Source organism: Paroedura picta, chromosome 8, assembly GCF_049243985.1.
Source record: "Paroedura picta isolate Pp20150507F chromosome 8, Ppicta_v3.0, whole genome shotgun sequence".
Taxonomy (NCBI): domain Eukaryota; kingdom Metazoa; phylum Chordata; class Lepidosauria; order Squamata; family Gekkonidae; genus Paroedura; species Paroedura picta.
The window spans coordinates 23,422,358-23,447,509 of record NC_135376.1 but is presented as its reverse complement, the minus strand read 5'-3'; the positions used below and the strand labels follow the sequence as shown (position 1 = coordinate 23,447,509).

General features: G+C 48.7%; 1 protein-coding gene across 1 annotated transcript; it reads right to left on the bottom strand.

Moving 5' to 3' along the window:
- Positions 1-746: 746 nt before the first annotated feature.
- SIAH2 (siah E3 ubiquitin protein ligase 2) lies at positions 747-24,344 on the bottom strand. Its single transcript, XM_077348687.1, has 2 exons — positions 23,529-24,344; positions 747-2,444 (listed from the first exon to the last, which is right to left on the bottom strand). The coding sequence occupies exons 1-2, from the start codon at positions 23,973-23,975 to the stop codon at positions 1,887-1,889; spliced, it is 1,005 nt and encodes a 334-aa protein (XP_077204802.1). The 5' UTR covers positions 23,976-24,344; the 3' UTR covers positions 747-1,886.
- Positions 24,345-25,152: the final 808 nt, after the last annotated feature.

Genomic DNA, 25,152 nt, shown 5'->3' with positions numbered 1-25,152 from the left:
CACTGCTCTTCCCTGTGATGCAGCCCATTTAGAAGAAGAGTTGGTTCTTACATGCCGCTTTTCTCTACCTGAAGGAGGCTCAAAGCGGCTTACATTTGCCTTCCCTTTCCTCTTCCCAAAACAGGCATCCTGTGAGGTAGGTGGAGCTGAGAGAGCCCTGAGATTACTGCTCGGTCCGAACAGCTTAATCAGTGCTGTGGCGAGCCCAAAGCCACCCAGCTGGTTGCATGTGGAGGGGCGGGGAGTCAAACCCGGCTCGCCAGATTAGAAGTCCGCACTCCTAACCACTACACCAAGCTGGCTCTTTCAACAATCCTTCAACCATCTAACACCTCATTCTCCCACAGATGTAGATCAGGCCTGTGTGATAGCTGTTTGAAATGGTGTAAATGGAGTTGGGGGGCAAGGAATGGGACATTGTAAAGCATGTTTGGGAGACCAAGCTGTGCAGTGCAAGGGAGAAATGGCAGGACGGAAGGAGGTTGACCTGTTGCCTTACACTGACTCTAACAGCCAGTCTACCAGACCAGTAGTGCTTCCAAGGCTCCAAAGAGAGGTTTTACCCAGCTGTGTCCCGTGAGATTTCTTTTTTTAACCAGTGGTTTTATGAAGGCAGAGCATACCCTTGACCACTGAGTTATATCTTGGGGTGTCCAGCCAACGCAAGTCAACTTTAGCAGGGCACGGATGCTGTTCTTTGACCGACGAGCAAGTTCTTTTTCTAGACAACTGAACAGCCTGTACGGTTATTTTTGCAAAATATTTATTTAAAAAACTAGAGTAAATATGGCAACCACAAGGGGAAAAAAATGCTTAAATAGCAAAAAGGACAAGACACAGGCCAGTAACATGTCATCTTAGCCAGTCTTTACAATGTCTATGTCAAGTATGTCTTCCCAAAGGGCAGCCACATGTAAACAATCAGGAGATATTTATAGATGGGGTCTGCTTTTAACGGCTCAAAAACATCTCGGGGCTTGTGTGTGTGTGTGTGTGAGTGTGAGTGTGTGCAATCCAGACCAAAGCAGCTCTCACAAAAGCACTGAGCCTCTTCAGCTCTTGCTGAAATGAAAGGATGACGAAGTGGGTGAAACATTTTTTCTTGTCACAGGGCAAACCTATTTTAAAAAATAAAATAATAAATAACCGACAGAAGCACAGGAAGAGGAGGGCCAAGTGCCTCCTGTTCCCGTATCACTGTTTCCACTACGAAAGCAAATCTTCCCCAATTCCCACCCTGCAATCCTGGTTGACGAGGCCCGTATGAAAAATGGCCTCATTTTCCTCCAGAGGCAGCGGAGACCATAGCGGAACAAGCTGGTGGAACCCTGGAGCGATGGTGTTCTACTGTAATGCTCCTGCACCATTACAAATTTCCTGTATGTTGACAAATGACAGCAGGGGTGGGCCACTCTCCTTGAGGTATTAGGGCATCAGCATGCAAGGGCTTGTGCCAGGAGAATTCCAAAGCTGTATATGCCATGTTCCATTTTAGCTTATCAAGACTCTCATCCCCTCATCCTTAATACCCATAAGCTGAATTTTTTTTTGATGTACCTCCTATTTCATCTGTTATACAAAACTTTGCTTTTCGACAATGGATCCCATCTCTTAAAAAACAACAACACAGCCAGTGTGTTTAAAAAAATAAGCTCCTTCTTTCTTTTTCCAATTAACAGGATAAACTCATCTTCTATCAGTTTACTGCCCTGTGATCTGTGCTTTACCAAAGAACCCAAGAAGGGAGGGGAGGAGTTACAAAATGGCAGACTAAGGAAGAACCCTACGACTTACGAAGACATAGTTGAATACATTTTAAAAACCATGAATGGTAAAAGCCACCATGTCCAGACAACCACCTCCGTCTCAGTAATGACACAGAGGTATCACGGACAGCATGTAGAAATAGTGACGTTGATCCCGAGGTTTCCATTGTCTGCGAAAAGGTGTGCTATGGCAGTGTCGAAAACAAGACAGTCGCTGTTCATGATGGCCGCTGCCACACCATCGTGGATGGACCGCGGTGTGGCCTCCCAGGTCAGCCTCCGCCGGTTGCCATTCAGTTCGAGTCTGTAGGCAAAGTTCTCTGCTTGCTTGCGGGTGCCGATCAGCAGGACGATGGCAAAAAACTGCTGGTGGCCCTCATATTTCTCCTGTTTCTCCAGCACCAGCATGAAGTGGTGCCCGAAACAAGACTGCATCATCACCCAGTCGACGGCTCCCGGCAAGTTAATGTCTGTGGCGAGGAAGACAATGTCTTCTCCTTGCAGGGTGGTGATGCTCTTGTGGGCGTGCATGAGGTGTGACATGACCGCTTCCAAGGAACCTTGCCACTTGCAGGAGGCACCGGGACATGGACAGGAGTAAGGGCGGTATTCACAGATGTCTTCGTGCTCGGGCTTTTCTGTATGGTGGAGTGTCAGCGAACAGCCGGTGGTGGCATACTGCAAGGAGACGAAAGAAGAAAGCAAGGTTGTTAGCACAAGGGTTTCTTTGGGAGTTGGTTTCAAGTTTTGTCTGGCCTTCAAGATGTCCGTGTCTCGGTTCTGGCAAATCCTGGAGGAAGGACACGTTCTCCTGAATAGACAAGAGACATCATTTTATGTAAATAATAGAATATCTGTTTAAGTTGACATGTAAATTCTTATCACCTTGTTTGGGCTGGGTTTTGGTACGAAGATTAAGTTGCATGTAAGTGCCTTTTAAGATGTGCCTCCTGAGCTTCGTTGGGAACTAAGCACTGGACAAGTGGATTATAAAAATGATCGACAAATGTTAGAGCAGCAGATCAACCAATCAAAACTTTTAATGGCTTGTATAGTATGTACAGACAATGTATATTGTAAAGTGGATACAAACCCCCAGCATCAAGCAGTATAAAATAACAAATAGTTTTAAGAACTATTAGTTTCACAAACTCAGAATGGATGGGCGAGCCACTAACTTCCCCTCTTGCCGTATTATCACTACAAGGCCAGGCTTCATGATTGGGTGAGATGGGCCAGGCCTTTAAATTTGGGGGTCACCACTTCCCCTGAGCCTGGGGACATTTATGGTGGCTTGAGAAATTATGGTAGGTGCCACCATAAATTGGCTGCGCCATGTGAGACAGGACCAATAATAAAATGGTTGCCAATAGTACCACGTTGAAGACCACTGCTTTTCATGTTAACCTAGAAAAGCAGCCATTTCATTGCTGTGGGCTACAGCAGTGGTCCCCAACCCCCGGTGCGGGGACTGGTCCCGGTCCGTGGATCAGTTGGTACCGGGCCATGGCTTCTCCTCGTCCTCCTCCTCGGTTGCTGCCTCGGGGGCTGCCCTGCCACTCTGCCGCCGGCTCACCTTTGGTGCTCTCCAGCGGCCGCCATGGCTAGGGCTCCCCCTTGGGATGGCTGGGTGTGGGCTGAGAGGCCTGAATACGCTAGGCTGGCCAGCTCTGGGTTGGGAAATACCTGGAGACTTTGGGGGTGGAGCCAGGAGTGGGCGGGATTTGGGGCGGGGGGACCTTGGTGGGGTAGAGTGCCAGAGAGACCACCCTCCAAAGCAGCCATTTTCTCCAAGGGAACTTATCTCCTTAGCCAGGAAATGAGCTATAATTCTAGGGGATTCCCAGGTCCCACCTGGAGCCTGGCATTGCCTCTCCCCTGTAGTTACCTCACAACTCAAATAGTGTAAAGAGGACTTTCACGAACATTGATCATGGAGACCCTTTACTTACTGCCCTAAGCTATTCTCCCACCGTTTATGAGAATATAATTGCCCCACACACTTTCCTTCTCAGTAGCTCACAGTTACCAATCATCGGGCTTTAAACCAAGCAATTACAAGTAAATGCCAAGTTCCTGGTACTGTCTTTTTTGGGAATATGGAAGGAAGGATGGATAACATGTGTTTCACATGCAGGATAGCTGCTGAAATATAAAAGCCACAGTATGGTAAAGGTCATTTGTATTTTCACTACTTTCAACTGCAAAATCTGATATACCGATTACAATAGGCACTCTTTAGTGGTCTATCAAGTTACATTTTTATCCCACCCTAATTCCAAGGAGCATTGTGGTTTCTACTGTCTTCTACGCTATAACAACAACCTGTGAGGCTTAACTGGCTCAGGGCCTCATGGGTGAGTGTGGCTTTGAATCTCTCCCCAGTTCTCATTTAACATGCTAAGTGGTATAGCGCACGAGTCAGGCAGTAACATTTCAAAATAGAAGTAAAATATTTTTAAAAAACTAAACACGAATGAGATTACCTCTAGACGTCCCTGGACTACTCGGATCTTTCTGGAATGAAAAGGTCTTGCATTGCTTCCATAATTGTTAAAGGTCAAAGTAAAGGTATGACCCTTGGGGTGACGCCCTGTAACGTTTTCATGGCAGACTCAATACAGGGTGGTTTGCCAGTGCCTTCCCCAGTCATGACCGTTTACCCCCCAGCAAGCTGGGTACTCATTTTACCGACCTCGGAAGGATGGAAGGCTGAGTCAACCTTGAGCCGGCTGCTGGGATTGAACTCCCAGCCTCATGGGCAGAGCTTTCAGACTGCATGTCTGCTGCCTTACAAATCTCTGCCACCAGAGGCTCTTGTTAACGACTGCAAATTGTTATGACTGCAAAATTAACCATAACAGCCGGAACAGCAGTTTGTGCAACATTATTACCACTCTTAATCAAGAATTAAGTGGCAGCGTAGTGTGGCATCGGCCCAGTATATTGGTTAAAACTGCAATTCTGGACACACTCACCAACACATATATCACACTGAACTTTTGAATAAGCAGGGTTGTGCTAGGTTGGTATGTGCAGTGCGTACGAGAGAGGCTACAGTCGGGTGGACGAAGAAACTGAGGATCAGCCTGTGAAATTCTGCTCTACATGACCTTCCTCCAGATCCACCAAGAGGAAATCCTTGTTGGTTTGAAACTGACTCAAATTTGTTGCAGCTCTTGAAGCAGCTACTTTAATAAACTTTTTCACCTGCATACCAGGATCCTAGAGAGCCTGGTTTAGAATCCTGGTATGTAGGCAAGAAACAAACAGCATTTTATTACTCAATTAAGACACCTCTCACCCAGGGCCAAATTCCTCAATGAAATCTTAAGGGGCTCTAACCTCCCCTCTGTTGCTGAATAGACAGTCTATCTTTTATCTGACCAGGTTAATAAAGTAACATATAAAACTGCTCTTTTTGGCTGCAAGGAAAATAAGGGCCAACATTATTACCCTTCAGGCAGGCTCTTAATACTCTTGCGCACTTATTCTACTTTACTGGTTATAAATTTGTATTTTATATTATGTAAAGGCCTGTGGCTATATACAAATAAATGTATCACTCACCCCAGATCCTTAAAAAAATGTCTCCAGAACAGAGTGACAGGCAGCTAATCGGGTTTATTGAAATTCATAAAAGATCCCCTTTGTGTATCACGTTGAAGCCGCTTTAAACTTGCTTCTCACATCGATAAAACTGTAAGGTTGTCGAATTTTAATTCATAATCTAAATGTTTACTTACACAGAGCTCAGTATTAAAAACTGGGCTCTCTAGACACCCTTAACATGCACAAAGGGATTCAGGAAGTTTCTTAGCCTTTAAATACTTAACTGGAAACGGATGGCTACACAGAAAGTCTTTTAGCAGGAAGCTTTTAAATTGGCATGTGATTTCTGAGTGGCTGGTAGATGCTGTGCGCCAAACCTTGTGAACATTCTCACTAGCTGTTAAAAATTAATTAGGTTTGCAAGACTTGCGCGATGTTCATGGCAGTCGCTGAATCGCTCAGAGAGCATAATCCCCATCGGTGGCTGCGGCTTGAAAAACGGGATGCGCCTGCTACTGGGATTGCAGTTTTAAGCGTTCGTAATAAAGCAAATGAAGTTTTTTAAAGTGCTGCTTAGTTACTTTGAATTACAAAACTCTTCAAGTTTCCAATAATTGCACATCGACCAATATTGCTCCCATATCAGCAGGGAGTCTTGATTTCCAAAAGAAAGCATTGCGTTGGGGAACGGGACACACGTTGTTAGCAGATGTAAGACTGCCTTCAAAACCGACCTTCTGTTGCTTCCTTCCTTCGCTGTAAAATGCATTTCTTCCTTCAAATTGTCACACCATCCCAGTTTATGTTCCTCCCTATCCTCTGTTCTTCACTGGTACATATGCAAGAATAGCTGTTGGTTCAGGGCCCTGTCCCCTTGTGCAATTGCCAATCACGAGACTAATCTCTCGGCCCATCCATGGGAATATTACTGGGCCTACCTTACTGGGCTGTTGTAAACATTCCGGAGTCCACCTACACAATGAGCACTTGAAATATGTTAAATATTTTGTGTGCATTATTCCAGTTCCAGGCATTTCGTTTGTTTGTTTGGTCATGCTCAATTCTTCCGGGCCTAGTGGCTATCATTTCGTCTTGCCAAGGGACATTATGCAACAGAAGCACTGCCCACTATGCCTCGCCTGCTAAGCTACATTAGTTGCTTAGTAATTGTGTAGTGTGCAGAATGTAGGATTTTGTGCTGAGCTTGCCAAGGATAACATTACAATGCATGGCAAAAATGAGGCTTACATTTGCAGAAAGGAAAGCAGTGTTTTGCTGCTCGACAAATTCTGGAGAAACCTTCGTTGTCATCATCACAGCAGACTTGCAGCAACCTCCATAGAGTTTGCAAGGGAAGAGAGGTTCAAACACGCTTTGCCATCGCTGGCCTCTGCATCACAACCCTGGTATTCCTTGGAAGTCTCCCATCCAAACTTCAGCCAGGGCTGACCCTAATTAGCTTCTGACATCTGATGAGATCAGGCTAATCAGGGCTGGTCAGGTTGGGGCATCTGAGAAATTTAGCTCCGCACTCGAAAAATGTTCTCCCAAACAAGTAAACTGCTTAGTTTTCTTCTCCCACATCTGGGAGCTGCATCCTGGTTTGGATCCAAGTAAGTGCATAAGCTTTTACTAAAGGGACCCGGCCTAAACCTTGGCAAAGCATGGAGGGGACCAAGAAAAATTGTAAACAGCTACTGTGCAGCCCTTTGGTAAGCCAAAGCATTGTTTGCTGTTCAGTAAATGCTCTAAAATGCTCATATGTGTGCAAGAAGCACATCTCATATAGAATGTGTCTGTGAAACATGCCTGAAATGTTTCCTGAAAGAAGTCTGGGTCTCTGCCAATGTCTAAATCCTCTTGTCCCTGACCCAGCACTTTCCCTCCTAACCCCTCCCCCTCCCGCCTTCTCCTCAGTCCATTCTCTTTGAATGGAAACGGCAATACAACCTCCTATGCAAATGAAGCCTTTTCAGCAAGCCCACTTGTGAATAATGCATAGACAGCGCCACGTTTCCGATTTCCTTGGAATGCAATGCTTTTTGGCACAGAGCGCAGGCATCCTGGATTACAAGCCCGACCTTACACCGTATATCCACAGTTTTAAGGGATTCTCTCGCAGCCCGGTCAAAGGACCTTGGCTTTGCAGTCCAAGTTGTAAAGCTTGGCTGTCTATCTCTGAGCCCGCCTGGAGCGACAGAGGCACATTGTGGAGGATCTGGCAGGTATTGAGGAAGGCCTAGCGAAGCAGCAGCAGCCCGGCTCTCCAGATGGCCCTGTAGACAGGAACCTTCTGTATTGTGGCCTATTAGGGCTTAATGACGTATAATAGAGCTGACCTGTTTCAGTGCCATTCTTATCACTTCACTCCCGCAGCCAGCAATGATGATCACTGAGAGTGACTCATCTGCCTAGAAAGGATGATCCAGAGAGAATTGTCTAGACACACCACTCTTCCCCAAGGAGGAGGGAACTTTCAGGTTAGAAACTATGTGCCAAAGCAGGGGTAGCCAAACTGCAGCCCTCCAGATGTCCATGAACTACAACTCCCATGAGCCAGATTGAAGTAAGCTGAGGGGAATGAGCCTACTGAATCTCCTGAGAGCTTACAGAATCAAAAAGCGGTGGACATGGGGAGGGGGGAATTTCCAAAATATTTCCCTCTCCCACAATTCCTTGAGTGCTCCCAACTTGTAAACTGCAACTGCAGAGATCTCAGCTGTGTTCAGATCACTGGGAGCCAAAGTTTACATTAGGGTCTATGGGTGCAAAGTTTATCACCAATTCAAGCATTCCCGTTTCCCTGCACAATCTCCAAGCATCTATTATCGGGCACACTGTTACAGGGAGGGAGAACAGGATGGACGGACGGACATGAACAGGTGCCAAGACTGATACAAAAGGGGAAAATGCACTCAGACAAGTACCAAGAATCCAGTTTGGCCCTTTTCCTCCTCCTTTGCAGATGGCTTGTACATTTATTTATTTATGTTGCCCCCTTGATTGTTGGCTACTCCTACGTAATTTTATTTGATAAGTCTATATCTTGTCCATCCAGTATTAAAAGACTGGTGGGGGAAAGGAATCACTAGGATCTATGGCAAAGCTGGCCTAGTTGCACAAGTAACCCAAAAAACGCACCCCAAGGCTGCAAAGCTTTGGGGAAATGCTCACATGCCCCAGAATCCACTGAAAATGCCACAGGAGATTTTGGCACCTGCACAAATTATCTGAGCACTGTGCCTCAACACTAATCAGCCTAGTAACATGCTTTTCTCACGGGAATCACTGGTGCCCCTAGTTAGAACTTCCTGTCACACCCTGCAAACCCTGAAAGCTCAAAATCCGATTAACATTTTTTGACCTACCCTAGCTCCTTGGCTAATTTCTCCTGCTTCTCCGGCTATTTTCATTTATTCCAAGTTTCTCTCCAAGATGCTCTGTAAAAATTCTCCTTTTCTCCCCATCACTGCTAATTGCAGTCTCAGCAGCTGTATAGGTCAGCTCATGCTGCGCTGGGCACATAGCTAATTGCAAAACTAATATAGGCGAGCATTTGTGCAATGCTATTCCCTTACACTGCAAATTAAAGGTTCTGCAATGCAAAATTTTATCATCGGCAGCAAAGGTGGCAATCCTAATGCTTACAAGGGAGTAAGCAGCGCTGGGCTCAATGGGGCTTATTTCTGAGTAAACATGGTGAGGACTGTATGGTAACTCCCCTGACTGTCTGTCAGGATTGCACCCTGTAAGCAAGGAACTGACATTCCGATGTAGAGTTCAGCGTCCCCAGAGACTTTCAGCTAGAAAGAGAGCTTCTCACACTGACAGCTGAGAAGAACAGGAGCATCCATGGCTGGTCAAATGTAAACCCCAGAGGGGAATGAAGCAGGAATACGTAGCTGGGGCTAGAAGAAGCAACATTCTGTAAACCAAGCAGACCTATTGATATGTAAAGTGAGAATGAGAGCTGTGGTGTGATGTTCCCTGAGTGGGGAAAGACATCATTAGAACATGAGAAGTCGTGTTGGATCAAGCCAGTGACCCATCTGATCCAACACTTTGTATCACACCGTGGTCAAAACCCAGGGGCCATCAGAAGGTCCACCAGTGGGGCCAGAACTCCAGAAGTCCTCCTACTTCTGCATCCCAAGCACCAAGGATGCAGAGCATCACTGCCCTAGAGTCTAGACCAGGGGTAGTCAAACTGCGGCCCTCCAGATGTCCATGGACTACAATTCCCAGGAGCCCCTGCCAGCGTTTGCTGGCAGGGGCTCCTGGGAATTGTAGTCCATGGACATCTGGAAGGCCGCAGTTTGACTACCCCTAGTTTAGACAGAGTGTTCATCTATACATTGTGGCTAGCCCCCACTGATAGACTTCTTTTCCATTTATTTATTTTGTATTTATATACTGCCCTCCCCTGAGGCTCATTATCCCATCTCTCTTGAAGCTGGCCATGCTTGTAGCTACCACCACTTCCTGTGGCAGTGAATTCTACATCTTAATTACCATTTGCCTTTTTAAAATTGAGAGCCAGCTTGGTGTAATGGTTAGGAGCGTGGACTTCTAATCTGGTGAGCCGAGTTTGATTCCGTGCTCCCCCACATGCAGCCAGCTGGGTGACCTTGGGCTCGCCACAGCACTGATAAAGCTCTTCTCCTCCTCCTCCTCCTTCTTCACATCTTCAGTGAGTTATTTACCATGATTCCACGAGCTCTTTCCAGATTCCTCTGAGTACTTAAGCATTCCACCCTGGTTCTCACTGCCCTGAACAACTTAGTGTCATCTGCAAACTTAGCCACTTCAGTTTATTCCCAACTCCAACTCATTAATGAACCATTTAAAAAGCATCTGATGTAGTACCAAGCCCTGCAGTACCCTGCTGCTGACCACCTTCCACTGTGAAAGCTGCCTATTTGTGTTCACTCTCTGTTTCCTGCTAATTAATCAGTATTTAATCCACAAGAGCAGTGGTCCCCAACCCCGGTCCGGAGACCGGTACCAGTCCGTTGATCAGTCGGTACCAGGCTGCAGCTCCTTCTCATCCTCCTCCCTGGCTGCTGCCTTGGGGGCTGCCCTGTCACTCTGCCACTGGCTCACCTTTGGTGCTCTCCATCAGCAGCCATGGCTGGGGCTCTCCATCGGCGTGGCACTGCGCAGCCGCTCGCAGCACCCCCCAGCGGGCGGCAGAAAGTCAGGGGTCTCAGGGGGAAAGCAAGTGGAACAGGGGCTCAGGCAGCAGCAGCAACGTCCCTCGGCAAAAGACTACCCCCCCCCCCCGGGCCTTAGTAAAATTGTCAAGCGTTGACCGGTCCCTGGTGATAAAAAGGTTGGGGACCACTGCACAAGAGGACTTGTCCACTTATCCCATGTCTGCCGAGTTTACTTAGTAGTCTTTGATGAGGAACTTTATCAAAAGCTCTCTGGAAGTCTAGGTAAACAACGCCTACCTGGTCAGTGTCCATCTGTTTGTTCAACCTCCTCAAAGAACTTTAAAAAGGTTAGTGAGACAGGATCTTCCCTTACAGAATCCATGCTGATTTTTGTGCAAAAGCTTTTGTTCATTAATGTGCCTACCTTTGATAACAGATGGCAAAAGTATCTGAGGTAGCTGACTCTCAGCTGTCTTGCTAAACGGTGGAGAAGCTGTATTCACGGCCCAAGGTTTTCAGTACAACAAACAAGAGAGGGATTTTGATTGTCTGTAAGGTTATTACTGCGCAGTGCAGAGTTGATTTCATTAATTTGTTATTCCCTAGCCTTCTACTAAGGAATGCAGAGAAGCATTTTATCTTGCAACCCCCTGTGGAGGCAGGGTTTGGCAGACAGATTGAGATTTAATAAGAATTTCTGCAAAGTGGTACAACACTGTGACTCTTCAGCTATGAAGACAGACACCCAAGAGCTGGAGACACAACCCTGTGTGACTGACTGCACTTTTAAAGGCTTAGAAGTGTGATACAAACAAGTACCATCTATGGGGGCCCTCCCTACTTGTAAGGGACCCAGGCCATTCCCTAGCCCCAGAAAACCTGAGGCTAGGGGGCTGTGGGTTGCAGATATAGTTGCTCAACTGGTTTTAATTTATAACTTAATTTTAACTCTAAACTTAAATGTTATGGAAAACTGATGTACACTGCTCTGAGCCGGCTTGCTGGGGGGAGGTATAGAAATTAAATAAATACATGACTGTGAAGTGTTAATTTGTCACAGAGCCAGGTAGCCTTGAGTGACAGGCTGTTCCAAGCAATCTGATTGGTTAGCATCAGCTGGACAGAGAAAAACGTCTGACTAGGATGCTGAAGATAATTCAGTCTGATTTCAGCCTTAGCTGAGGAGAGTTGAGTATTGGCAGTTTTGCAAGTCAGACCTGACTGAGAGCAGTTTAACACAGACGGGAGAACCGGGAGATAGTTGGCACAGATGAATCATAGAAACATAGATTTGGAAGAGGCCATACAGGCCATCTAGTCCAACTCCCTGCTCAATTCAGGATCAGCCTCAAGAATCCAGGATAAGTATCTATCCAGCCACTGCTTGAAGATTGTCAGTGAGAGGTAGTTAGATGGAGATTCTCATTCAGGCCAAGGAAAGGAGATATATTTTCTAGTGAGAGGATAATTTTTCTACCCAGTCAAACAGAAAATTAGCTCTGAGGAGTGCAGAGATCCCTGGTCTGTTGTGGTTAGAAACTGCCTTTAGAAACCTTGAGAGTCAGTTAAAAACTCAAGATGAGTACTGGAGTTTCAAGACAAAGGGGTTGGTACTAAAAAGAGTATACCAGTCTTCTGGAAACCAAAAGAATGAGAGATCACTAAAAGAAAGTGGACAGTTTGGGGAAAATACTAGAACAAAAGCTTCTCAACATAAAGATTTAAAACACTCTGAATAACTTAAGAAAGTCTAATTAGCCTGAAACATAGAAACTAAAGTCTGTGTATGCACTGGTTTTACCTCAGAATGCTCAACCCCTGGTTTCACCTGACCTTTCTCTTCTATGATAAATGAATTTTTTTGTTATTTTTGAATGTCAAAATGCTTTGAGTACCATTTAAGTTGTGTAAGTTAAAGCAGGCACCTGATCCTTCCCACAGGTTCCTGGGCTGAGCCAACAGCCAAAATATCATCTTGTGGCAGGGTGGGACAGCCAGAGTTCTTCAGCAAAGAAGAAAACACATTACTAGGCTGGCTCAGTCAGACAGGGAAAGGAAAACAGGGGGAAAACCTTGCCATAAAACAGGTGATTATGCACCATAATCTTTTCCAAACCTACTTCACAAGGTCCTTGTGAAGATAAAGAGGAAGATAAAGTGGAAGAGAACAAGGTATGCAACATGCAGCTTTTTGGAGGGAAGGCTGGATAAAATGTACTAAATCCATAATAAAAGTTTCAGACTACAATGAGGTGCTCAGAAGCCATCACAACGATTGAAGCAAAGGATTTATGCAAACCACAACCAATAAAAATAACCCAAGGCAGCAGGAGGACTGAAACTCACATGAAACCAGTAGCACAGTCAGCTTTCCTTGTACCCAAATAGCACCCTGGCTCACAGGGATGCAGTAGCTGAAGCTCATTTCAAGTTATCACTGTAGTATCAAGAAGCTTGCTGGCTAGGTTTTTAAAGTATCAGGCACAGGATCAGGACCGATAAAAAGGCTGACATCCCTAGTCACCGCTTTCCAATTGATATGCATGTTTAATTGGTTGATTCTAGCTTTTCCCCCAGATTAAGAATTCCACGCTAATTAGAGAGATCCTTAAAAGGGCGTTAGTATGGCGAAGAGGCCCAGGTCTTCAGGAGGAGCTGGTCTGCTGGAGTGAGATCTGGTCTCATCCTGCCCTTACATTCAGATGGTGCCTGCAGGCTGGAGACATATTGTTTTTCTGAGGCCTGAAGGTGGTGCGACAGAGGCATCATCTCCCTTGCAGTATGGACACTCCCCCCCCCCCCCCACTATCACCTCTGGGAGAACAAGGCGAATACAGATAACAAGAAGGTAAATATGCCCTACAAAGGCAACAACGTCTCTCTCACACGGTCTTCAATACTCACGAACTGCTACACAGGATAGGCTTCTGCCTAACTTTTTCATAGGCAGTGTGTGTGATCGATTTTTGCCAATTTCCCCTTTCTTTCTCCAATCCTCCAGGTTCTCTGGAACAGCATTCCAGGGGGGAAAAAACCCCTTCAGTCAGGACCCAAGCCACTGTCTCAGACCTCATTAGCAAGCATGAGGACTCCAAGGTTATGAAACAACAATACGAAGTTCTGCTTACATGAGTCGTCTGGAGCTGCAGTGGCAGAGGCTGTGGGCTGACCGAAAGCAAATTCCAAAACCGGAAGCCCTGGGTATGCCTTTTATGAGGACCCCCCAAAATTAACTCTACAATGGCACAAGCACATGCCTCCAAGACACTTGGAGGTGACACAGCTAATTGATACTTAGACAGGTTCTGCATGGATACTGAACATGAGTGTTGGATTTATGCACATATATGCATGAAACCTAGTTTTGTACACAAAAACAAGTCTAGTCAGGGTTACGTGCTTGCAGATGCCAAAAATGCAACATGGAAAGCACAGTTCTTAAGTGAGAAGTGCTGTTAGGCAAGCCACAGTAACTAAGCCTCAGTTTGCCCACCTACAAAAAGGGTATATTAACTCTGGCCTCTCTTGCAACCATTACTGGGAGAGTATGTAAACTGCTTTAGGTACTCAAAAAGTTATGAGTATTAATAGGGATGAGTGTCACTACTATTTTGAGTGTCTGGCAAAAGGAAACCAAAAAATGCAAATAAACAACATGGTTTCTTTTCTAATGTACCTGCCTCAAATGCTCAGGCAAACCCCCAAAAACCTCAATGTGGTTATTCATACGATGGACATGTGTGCAAATTTCTGAGCGCACCCCTCTTCCGATTAGCATGTTGTGACATGGTCAGAAAGACCACCCCTGCCTTCGGGAACTCTACCTGTACCATCTCAACCAATAAAGAAGCAGCATGCTTGTGAGATCAGACCTTAAGATCATGGATTGAGGTTTTGGACTGCTACCCTTCTATCTTTTTAAATTTTGTAACATGATGAACTATGGTGAGTGAGTTTGCAGAGAGTGTTGTTTAAATTGGGTTGGTTCTATAGATTACATGGATTTTGGTCTTGTTTTTGGAATCAACCCATAAAAGCCACTTTACTTTTTGAGGTAAACCTCAGATGCTTCAAGTGTACCTAAGCCCCAGGTGTGCCTCTGTGTAATGTGTGAAGTGACTCTTGCATGCCAGAGCAGTGTATTGTTTGGATTGCTAGACCCAGATCAGGAGGACCAAGGTTCAACTTCTTATTGTACTAGGGAATTCACTGGCTGGATTTCTACAAAGTTGTCTACTTTCACCTAACCTCCCTCATAGGGTGGTTGTGAGGACACAACAGAAGAACTTCATGTTTCCTTTGAAGGAATAGTGGAATGAGGATGTGATATCCTCTACTGCAGCCTTTCTCAACTTTTTTTTTACCATTGAGAAACCCCTGAAACATTCTTCAGGCTTCGAGAAACCACAGAAGTGGTGTGATCATGCAGAATGCAGTTGAGAAGCATAGCTGTGGACACACCTACCCTGAGACCCCCCCCCCTTCCCTCCAGGCCCATTGTTGGCCACTTTGGGAGGGGGGACAGGTCAACATGACCATAAATGTTTAACAAGATTTTAAAAATATTAAATATTAACTCCCAACCATGCGGGAAACCCTTTCAGGGCCGTCAGGAAACCCCAGGTTTTCATTAAATCCTAGTTGAGAAGGCCTGCTCCACTGACTGGCAGCTACCCTCCCGAGTCTCCAGTGGGGGCCTTTCACATCCCCTACGACCTGGTCCTTTTAAGTGAGGATCAAACTTGGGATGAGCAGATGCTCTAACCTCTGAGCAAGATTTCCTTCCTCAATCACTCTGCAGTGTCCAGTCGAAGATATGACTCCGTGCAAGGGCAGCTGCATACATACTATGAAATTACTATCGTCTGTTCTGACTGATAGTGCTCCACCATGCTGGGGATTGAACCTGGGACCTTCTACCTGCAAAGCAGATGCTTTGCCACAGACACAACATGCCTACCCCCTCTCTTATTTTCCTCATAGACAGTAAAAAAAAAATATGTTGGTCAATTTAAACTTAGGCTAAAAGGGTAGATGTGGCCAGTCATTCACTTCATGTTTCCTCCAGAGCTCTGCCTCTTGAGTCTGTGTTGCCAAAAACAGTTACCTTGCTCATATGCAACACAAGCCTACAGGGAGGTGCATTCCGATCAGTGTTTAAATGCTCACCACATGGCATCCACATGTGTCCTCAGCACACAAGAGCAACTGTTTAAAGACAGGAAGAAGCACAACAAAACCAACTCTTCCTCTGAGGGCCAAAGAAGTGCTCCCCCAGCATCATACAGTACTTTACTGAGGTTATGTTAAAAACAAGAAAGAGAAAGACTGTCTATCTGATAAATGCCAGCTGGAACTCTCTCATGGCACAGAATTCATATATTGAGTCTAACACACTCAGGAAGCTCAAATGAATCAAGAAATGAGATTTAAAATATAATCATTTCTACAGATTGCGCGAAGACTGGGAAATGGAATAAATATGTTGGTCTGGGTGTGAATAAAAACATCAATATATCTAATCCACAACAGGGTCCTATTTATGGATACTTAAATCTGGAGATTGGGCCTGTGAACACACGAGCTAGATCTTTCTGCAAAGCTACGAAAAGCCTTAGGTTTGCAGAAAAATCTGAAATCTACAAATAAAAGTTACACTGGGGGAATACAACCCTCCCAAATAATAGAAGCAGTGCCTATAACTAAGGAAGAAATGTCCTTTCAGTGGTGGTGGTGGTAAGGACGCTAGGGAACAAAAACAGCATTTTCAGCCTTCAAGTAAAAGGCAGAGGAAGAAGGCAGAGTCCTTTGCAGGCCTGTTTTGGCCTTTGAGGATGGTCTGTGTGGCACCTGGGCTGGCAGCTACCATCAAGCAACATGTGACCATGCAACTTGCCTCTCCCAGGCCTGGCAGCTTGTCATTGTTCAGCAGCAACTGCACAAAAGCAAGTGTGGTGCAGTGGTTAGAATCCCAGGCTAGGATCTGGGAGATTCAGGTATTCTGCCACATAAGCTCTCTTAGCCTAACCGACCTCTCAGGGTTGTGTTGACAATGGAGGAAAGAACGATGTGAGCTGCTTTGAGTTCCCATTGAGAAGAAAGGTGGTATATAAATTAAGGACATTAATTAGAAATACAGCTGATAATGGGAGGCAAATAAAAGCTTGGCTGGTGGGTGGGTGTGAAGGAGAGAGAGAAGATGGCAAGGAAAGGGGAGAGGCTGTGGGGGCTGCTAGGAGGAGGGAAAGAGGAAATAGTGTGGAGAAGGGATATAGGGAAAGAGATGTCCCACCCCCCTTGCAAAGTTTCTGCAGGTCCTCCACCACATAACTGGATCCTGGTTGGGTGGTGGCCACTGTGCAACTGGGCCAGAGTTTTCCCAGGGGCAGGCTGCTGGGGGGAGGGAAAGCAAGGTAGCAGGTAGGTAGAAATAGAAAAGGAAGCAGAAAAAGGGGATTCATTATTGAGGCTTTCAGGAAAGAAGAACAGTGGAACACCGAGGGAGGCAAAATTGAGATAAGCAGAAGGAAGCATTGTTCCTCCGTATTGTTCCTTCATAAAACAAGAAATTAGGAAGATACACTTCACAGGATAAAATCTAGAAAGTTATGTGGATGCAATAAAAAGGCACACTCTTATATCGTACTCTACATCCACAACTTTACACAACAATGTCGTAAGTGGAAGAACTTCTAAATCTGAACAGCAGGATATCCATTTTGCCAGATTACAACCACAGAAAACTTGGGCAAGAGAAGTTTAAGACATTATAGTCTCCAACTGAGGGTGTTAAAAAAACCACTTCCATGTGGCAGCACTTTAAGGAGTGGTGTGAAGTCTGACAGCCACTGATCCAAGTGCATGACACTTTCCACGCCTGCACCTGTGACTGCCGGCCTTGATGCAGAGTCTCACCCCGAGATTCAGATGACCCAGACAAAAAACAGATTTGAAAGGCCACCGTGATCTGCATTATGGAGTGTTGACAATTTTGGTGGCTTCTCCACATGAGTTAACATTTGAAATCAAGCACTAACCTTCCTATTCATGTATGAATTCCTGTTTGTTTCTGTGTGAAGATCCTGAATGCTGACAAATACAAATACTAAGAGGTCTGTCAAACTTCCACAATGCAAACCACCATCCAGAACAGGTAGGCCTGATCAGAAATCTGCTAAACTGAATATAGTCACAGTCTCTTTGCTTCCACAAGAGATTGATATGGGCTTGCACCCTGAAAGGGTGGGGAAGGCCATTCTCACTGATCCTCTCCCACTCCCCCTATGCCTCCACCCCCAGTTCCTAAGGTTTGACTCTTGAATCTCAGGAGCAGCATGCATGTGGGGTGTTTAATGTGGGTGTTGGATTGATGCACATCTGTTCCACATAATATATTTCTAGTAAGGCCTTGGTGTCTCATGGCTTAAGTTCCACTTGTTCTTAACACCCACTCAGGGTGGCTGTCCCGCCCCTGAGTGCCTCCTCCTCCAAGAGGCTTGCCTATCTTTCCAGCAGCCAGCCAATCGCCATCCGTCCCCCACCCAACCACCCCCTCCTCCTTCCACTTCCCTCTGAGGCTCAGAGGCTGCAGATCCCTGATGCGAGAGAGCTTCCCCTGCTGGTGAGTTCCCCGCCTGGGGACCTCCAGCCTGCAGCCTTTCCAGGTCCTGGGGGGAGGGAGAGGCCATCCACAGAGTTCTTCCACCCCACCCCCCAATCTAGCACCCGTTATATTCCTGAATGCAACGGGCTTGGGCCCCAGTATATACATGAAACCTAGCTTTGTACACAAAAATAAGCCTAGGGAGAAAACATCTGCTTTCCGACAATGGAAACACATGGAACTAAGGCTTACGTGTGAGCAGAGGCCAAAGCTTGGATGTGGAGAGAAGTTCTCAAGGAATCCATTTGGACTAGTACCTGCCAATGTTATTTTTTTAATTCACAGGGGCTCAGTGGGCTCCGGTATGAGGAGGAAAGTAACCAAGTCCTGAATCCCAGGCTTCCCTCTGCCGGGGACACTCCGGATCCAGCCCCTGGGAAAGGCACAACAACCCTCAACAGTGACACTTATCATCAGATTATTGCCCCATGTAAAAGAAGACCACATACGCGGTGACCGTCTAATCCACACAACCATTAGTGAAGGAGAGTAGTGGGTCTCTGAGATACAAGAGAAATGTCAAACACCTGACAGGCCCCCATACATGACTGGGTAGCCCATTCCTTTCCGTGTGTCATGGCAGGGAGTCTGAGTCCTGGCTGCAGCTGAGGTATCCCTGCGAGCTCAGACAGGGGACATTGTCCCCTCCGTGTCTCTTCCCTTCCTGCAGAGTGGAAGGCGCCATCTGATTTTGGTTCTTGGTCTGAATCGGCTCCACCACAGATCAGGGAGTCAGGAAACAAGGGGGAGCTGGCATGGGGAGCGGCCCAGTTCAGACAAGGCGTAACCTGTGTGTCAAGTTGTTGGTGGGGGCGGTGGCATCTGCCCAGCTGTTGCTGCGCTGCAATCCAAACTGGCTCTGAAAGAGTTGCAGGGAAGACCACTGATGCCTCCAGATGCCCCTCCTGAGCTTTTAGGGTGGCTCCTGAAGTTGATGGTGGTTGAAAGGGCGCCCGTGGGGAATGGACTGCACGCCTGTTTCATTCACGCATGCAGCATCTGAGGTCTTGTGGCCTCCCCAAGGAACTTTCAAAAGTTCTCCTTTACCCCGGTGGGTCTCGGAAAGTTCTGCTCTGTGCATAAAAAAAGCACATAAGACAAGCCTCCAATTGCCTACACTCAAAGGCTGCCTGAATAGGGGGCTCCATCTCCCACTCCAGTGTTCAGCAGACTTGGAGCTGGGAAGAAGGCAAGGGCCAGATGGAGGCTTTTCTGAGCTAGGGGGCTGAAGAGAGACCGAGTCAGTCCAGCTTCAGCTGGGTAAGGAGGGTCTATCTCCACAAGCCCCTTGGAACAGTCCCCGGCTTCCTCGTGCCCACCCCAGCCAGCAGAAAGTGATGTGTGGCTAGTGTTCCCTGCTTGGCTGCATGGATTCTCAGGGGCTGATTGCTTCCTTACAGGCTAGCCTCTGCTGTGCAAGATTGTTGGAGGGTAAAACAAAATGCCCCCACGTCTGCTGCTCAGAGTTGGCTTAGCGCTGGGACAAAGGAACAGAGCAGTTGGCAATTTTTGGAAGAGAATTAGAGGTGGCAGGGCTTCTTGATGGAGGATTGTCCAGCCAGAGGCCACATCCTGGGTGTTACACTCCCCAGCAGATGAGGAAGCCATGACATCTGGACAATGTAAACACTTCTGGTGACATGTGCATGCCACCAACGCTCACCTGACTGAAAAGCCCAAAGTCCAAAAACCTTCCCTGCCCATAGAAAGGGAGAGTCTCCTAGAGAAGAGGTCTGCCCTGACCAACTCCCTGTCATGCTGATTTCCTTCGCTTGTTTGTGGGTTTAGAGTGGGACACTCCCTCACGCTGGTCCTGGCTCAGGGGGACAGCCTCTGCTTGCCATGCAGAAAGTCCCAGGTCTGATCCTTGGCAACATCTCCAGTTTAAAAGCTTGAGGAGGAGGTTACGTGAAAGGTTTCTCTCTGCCCAAGACCCTGGAGAGCCCCTGCCAGTCTGAGTAGGCAGTACTGATGATGATGGACCAAGGAGCTGATGTAGTACAGGGCAGCTTCCTGTGTCAGACTTGCTGGATTGCAAGTGTGTCAATCGTAACCTACTGAATGAGTACTCCCTCTTCCCCGCCACTGCCATTCCTAAACAGTGGCTCATGTACCTGCCACACCTACCCATTCTGGGTTAGCAGGTCAGCTCTCTGATTTGGTCAAGTTCCCTGTCCTTTCCAGAGTCCTTCCTTGGGTGGATTTAGCGGGAATGGCGGAACTTTGCCTCCAGCCCTGCTTTTTATCAACATGACCTTAAGCTCAGGGTCAATGTCACTTTAGAGCAGTTTAGAGTGCAAATCGATCGGCTCAACCTGTGCCATGGGAGCACCACAGATGTGAAATGGACACCATCCGTGCCCGTCTGGGAGAAGCAAAGGGTCTCGAGATCAGCGCTGATTTTAAAAGAGCAAAATCGGAAAGCTGCTCTCGGCCACCTGCCACCTCGCTTGTGTCTTGGGGCACTTCCAAAGGGCTGTTTTCCCCAGCGAAAGGAGAGCTGCACAGAAAAAAAAAACAGAGGGGAAGGACAGGAATGCTCCACAGCAGAAATAACAGCTGGCACCAATGTGGGGAGAGAAGCAGTGCTGACACAGTTCCGTGTCCCTCAGGCCGGCCCTGCTAGCCCCTTTGGACTAGCACTTGCGGAGATTATTTTTGAAGCAACAGGCTTCACAATTGGTACCTGTACAGATGTCAGGTGCAAAAGCCTATGGGCTGTCAGGAAGCATTTCCTTAGCAATAGTCCCCGTGACCTTGGTGAGTATAGATTCAACTAAATATACACAGGATCAGGATGAAAGAAAGAGAGCTGTTTTTTTCCACCCCGCTTTTTACTAATCAAGGGAGTCTCCAAGCGGCCTTTCCCTCCTCTCCCCACATCAGACATCCTGTGAGGCAGGAGGGACTGAGGGAGCTCTGAGAGGAGTGCCTGGCCCAAGGTCACCCAGCTGGCTGCATGTGTAGGAGGAGTGAGGAATCAAACCATCTTGGGAGGAGGGAGCATGTCTGTTTTTACATAAGCCAACCTAACCTAGTTCCAAAGTAGAGTAACTGGAATGGCTCACTTCTCTCTGGGAACTCTGGGAATTGTCATTATGCTATAAGAGAGCCATCCTCAAGAGAGCTAACCCTTTCTAAGTCCACTCAAGGCAATGGGCTGAGAAGGGTATAACTCTCCTACGGATGGCACTGTAAAATTCTTCTTCTCTCCCACTCCGCACCCAGAACCAGGTGAGACAGCAAAGGCCGAAGAGCCTGTTGCTGCCCCCAGCCACATCAGCACGGCACTGGGACCTCGGTTGCTAACCTTCCCTTTCAGATGGATCTCAGAAGCTAAGCAGGGCCAGCCGTGGCTAGAATCTGGATGGGAGACCTCCAAGGAACTCCAGGGGTCATGATGTGGGGGCAGGCAGGGGCAAGCCACCTTCCAACATCTCTTGCCTGGCTACACTACACACACGCCAGGATCTCCCGGCTACACTACACACACGCCATGCGATAAATAATAAGAACCTCCAGACAGGCTTTGTGGCCTAGGCAGGCCCTGCTCACAGGGAAGCTTCCAGAGCCCCTGATTTGAAAACCACGCCCCACCTCCTCAGAGGCAAACATCTGAAGCTGCCTTATGCCTCACTACTCCGAGCGGTGGTCTTCAGGATCTTGGGAGCTGGACTTGGGGCCCTTCTGCACAAAAAAGCAACAACCTTTTGCACCAAAGTATGCGTGTTTTCAAATCTCAATTTCTTGAGATAACGCAAACGTAGGGGAGGGATTTTTAACAGAGAACAAGGGAAAGGACACCTGGCTCTTCTCTTTCCTGCTGATTCCTACTGATTCTCAGAGTGGGGGGGGGCAATTAAACATCCCTCCGTTTGTGGGGGAGAAGGTTGGTGTATGTGGGGAGGGAGTAGATCAAGGAATATCAAGAAATAGTTCAGCAGTGGAATAGGCTGCCTAAGGAGGTGGTGAGCTCCCCCTCACCGGCAGTCTTCAAGCAAAGGTTGGATGCACACTTTTCTTGGATGCTTTAGGATGCTTAGGGCTAATCCTGCGTTGAGCAGGGGGTTGGACTAGATGGCCTGTATGGCCCCTTCCAACTCTATGATTCTATGAATATGCAGCACTTTTGTGATGAGGCAAAAACAGCTTCTTGCTTGGGTACACACAAACCTACTGAATCAATCAGACCTTGGCCCATCAGAGGTAGAACTGTCTACTCAGAGTAGCAATGGCTATTCAAGTTCACATCACCTTCGGCCTATCTGATCCTTTTAACTGGAGATGCCAGGGACTGAACCTGCACCCATCGGCATACTAAGCAGATGCTCTGCCACTGAGCCACAGTCCCTCACAATTCCTGCCTTACTGCCAACCTACAGGTGTGGAAAGCTGTACTCACAAACCAAAGATACCAACCTGTGTGATATTTTCCCTGTATAGCCAGGGAATTCCAGGGGATTAGCACAAGCTATACCTTGGTGCTGCTGTATTCTGAACTACAATTAGGGAACTCCCCACCCAAAAGAGACTCAAAAACATCTGGCCTATAATATTTCCAACTCAGCATTTCCATTTTACCTGTCTTGCTACTTTTCTGGCTGCTGCATTAGTTCTACACAGTAATGCCTTAGAAATCATTCCCCCTTTTGACAGGCCGTAGCTCGATATGACACACAAGGACTCTTTATTATAGAAGGCACAGCAGTACTACTGTAGTAAGACTACTATTTAAATGCACAAAAACACGAGTGTGTGTAGACCGTGCCTCGCCCCGAGAGTTCAAGCTGCTTCGCGTGCATCGCTTGTGCATTCTAACAAGTTAGCCGGCATCCGACTGACATCACCCCAAGAGTTCATACAGCAGCCCTGTAAGGTAGGCCAATATGATACCCTGGAGCCAAGAGACTGGTGACCATGAATTAGGCAGTGATTCAATCCAGGTCCTTCCTGGCTGACAGGGCAGTCTGCTAAAAGTCAAACACCATAAACAGCAATGGCCTAAGCGTTATTTAAGATTAATTTTCACCGGAGGATTCGGGTGTTGGCCAGAATCTGCCTTCTTGGGGAGACCATGATACTGTTTACAAGCCCAGCAAGGGAAGCCCCCCCCCCCAGCCTTTCCCAGAGGGGGGGGGGCAGGAGGAACTAGACTTATTTACCGAAGGCAAATGGTTGGTGGGAAGGATACTAGGAGCTCCCTACAACTTCCCCACGCTGGATTCCTTGGTCTCCCGAAGAGGGAAGCAGCGTTTGGAGGCCAGAGTTAAGAGGCAGGTCCCTCCCCCCCCCCCGGAGGGGGCCATGCTGGAGGTGGCGGTGGCAAGAGCAGCTGGGCTGCCGCAGCCTCAAGGGCAGGCAGGGGGAGAGGCGGGCTCGGGCCGCGCTTACCTTGCAGGGGAAGAGGACGGCCGAGGCCACTTTCTCCATGGCCAGGTTCCTGATGCTGGGGGTCAGGGATCCCCGGCACGTGGGGCACAGGCTCAGCTTCTGCCGGCATTGGTTGCACACCAGGTGGCCCGCCTGGCACTGCAGGATGGGCGGCAGCACATAGTCGAAGCACACGGGGCACTCGAAGAGCGAGGTGAGCTCGTGGTGCTGGGGCGACACCGGCCCCCCGCTGCCCTCCCCGCCGCCAGGGCTCGACAGCACCGCGGCCGCGGCAGGCACCGCGGACGAGCCGGCCCCGGCAGCCGAGATGGTGGCGGCGGCGGCGGCGCTGGGGGCGGCGGCGGCGGCGGGGGCAGCAGCCGGCGACGGCGTGTGTTGCTGCTGCTGCTGCTGCTGCTTGCCGCAAGCTTTGCTAGCGCTGGGTCCGGCGGAGGACGGGCGGCTCATCGCGGTCGGAGCAAACCATCGAAGGGCGGGCGCCGAGCGGACCGCTCCCCGGACCCCCCAAGCGGGGCCGCGCCGGCCGGACGCCGAGGCTCCCCGCGCCCGCCCGCTCTCCAGCCCCGGATCGGGCCCCGCCGGCGTCCCACGAGAGAAGTCGCGGCGTTCCAGCGGGCCGCCCGGCGCCCCCAGCCGCTTCCCCCGGGCCCGCCGCCGCCGCCGCGCGCGGTCTCGCCCCTCCCCGCCTCGGGAACATCAATGTGACGCAAGGCGAGCCGAGCCGAGCGGAGGGCGGTGCGCCCCAGTCGCTCCCTCCCCGCCCGCCCCGGGCCGCTGCCGGCGCCGACTGAGCATGCCCTGCTGCGCGCTGCCCGCGGGCGGACCCTCCCTCCCTCCCTCCCTTCCTGGGCGCCCCTGCCTGGATCCTCGCGGGGCCCGAGCGGCGGTGGGGGAGCGGCCGGGGGCGGAGGCGGAGGCGGCGGCCGGGCTCGCACATGGAGGGCTCTGCCTCTATTGTTCAATGGCGCAGCGGAGCGCCGGCAAGGCTCTCGGGTCGCCACCTAGCGGGCGGGACAGGAGTCCAGCCGCGCTCTTGGTTGCGCAGGGCGAAGTTTCACTTTAAGAGCCCCTTTAAGAGCGGCGAAGTTTCGTCCAAGGGGCAGGCGCGCCCCCTCGCAGACTTCATTCCTGCGTCAGATTTCGTGAGCATCGGAGGGGAAATGCACCAGTCACCACGGCCCGGCCAAGGGCGCCCAGCAAGCTCCGGGGTGAAGCAGGGATTTGCACCGAGGTCTCCCCCGGACAGCCCAGGCTGGCCCCGTCTGATCAGATCTCAGACGCTCAAGCCGGGCTAACCAAGGATCGCAACGCCGAGGCAGCCGATGGCAAAGAGCGTCTCTTCCCTTGAAAAGCCCACCATAAGTTGGCGGAGACTTGGCAGGGCTTCCCACCCCCCCCTCCCCATTGGTAGCCCAGGCAGAGTTGTTGGACTCATTTGTTCCTAGGACCAGATCAGACACACTTTGTTGGGCCAGGCCACCACGTGTGCCCTAACACTGGGGTAGTCAACCTGTGGTCCTCCAGATGTTCATGGATTACAATTCCCATGAGCCCCTGCCAGCAAATGCTGGCCACAGGTGGACTACCCCTGCCCTAACATGTAGTGCCAGGGCTGGAAATACAA

What these genes read in the sequence shown, in the direction of transcription:
- SIAH2 (XM_077348687.1), bottom strand. Translation starts at nt 23,975, where the DNA reads ATGAGCCGCCCGTCCTCCGCCGGACCCAGCGCTAGCAAAGCTTGCGGC. An exon ending in CCGTCCTCTTCCCCTGCAAG is followed by an intron (nt 2,445 to 23,528) that starts GTAAGCGCGGCC and finishes GTCTCCTTGCAG; the next exon opens with TATGCCACCACCGGCTGTTC.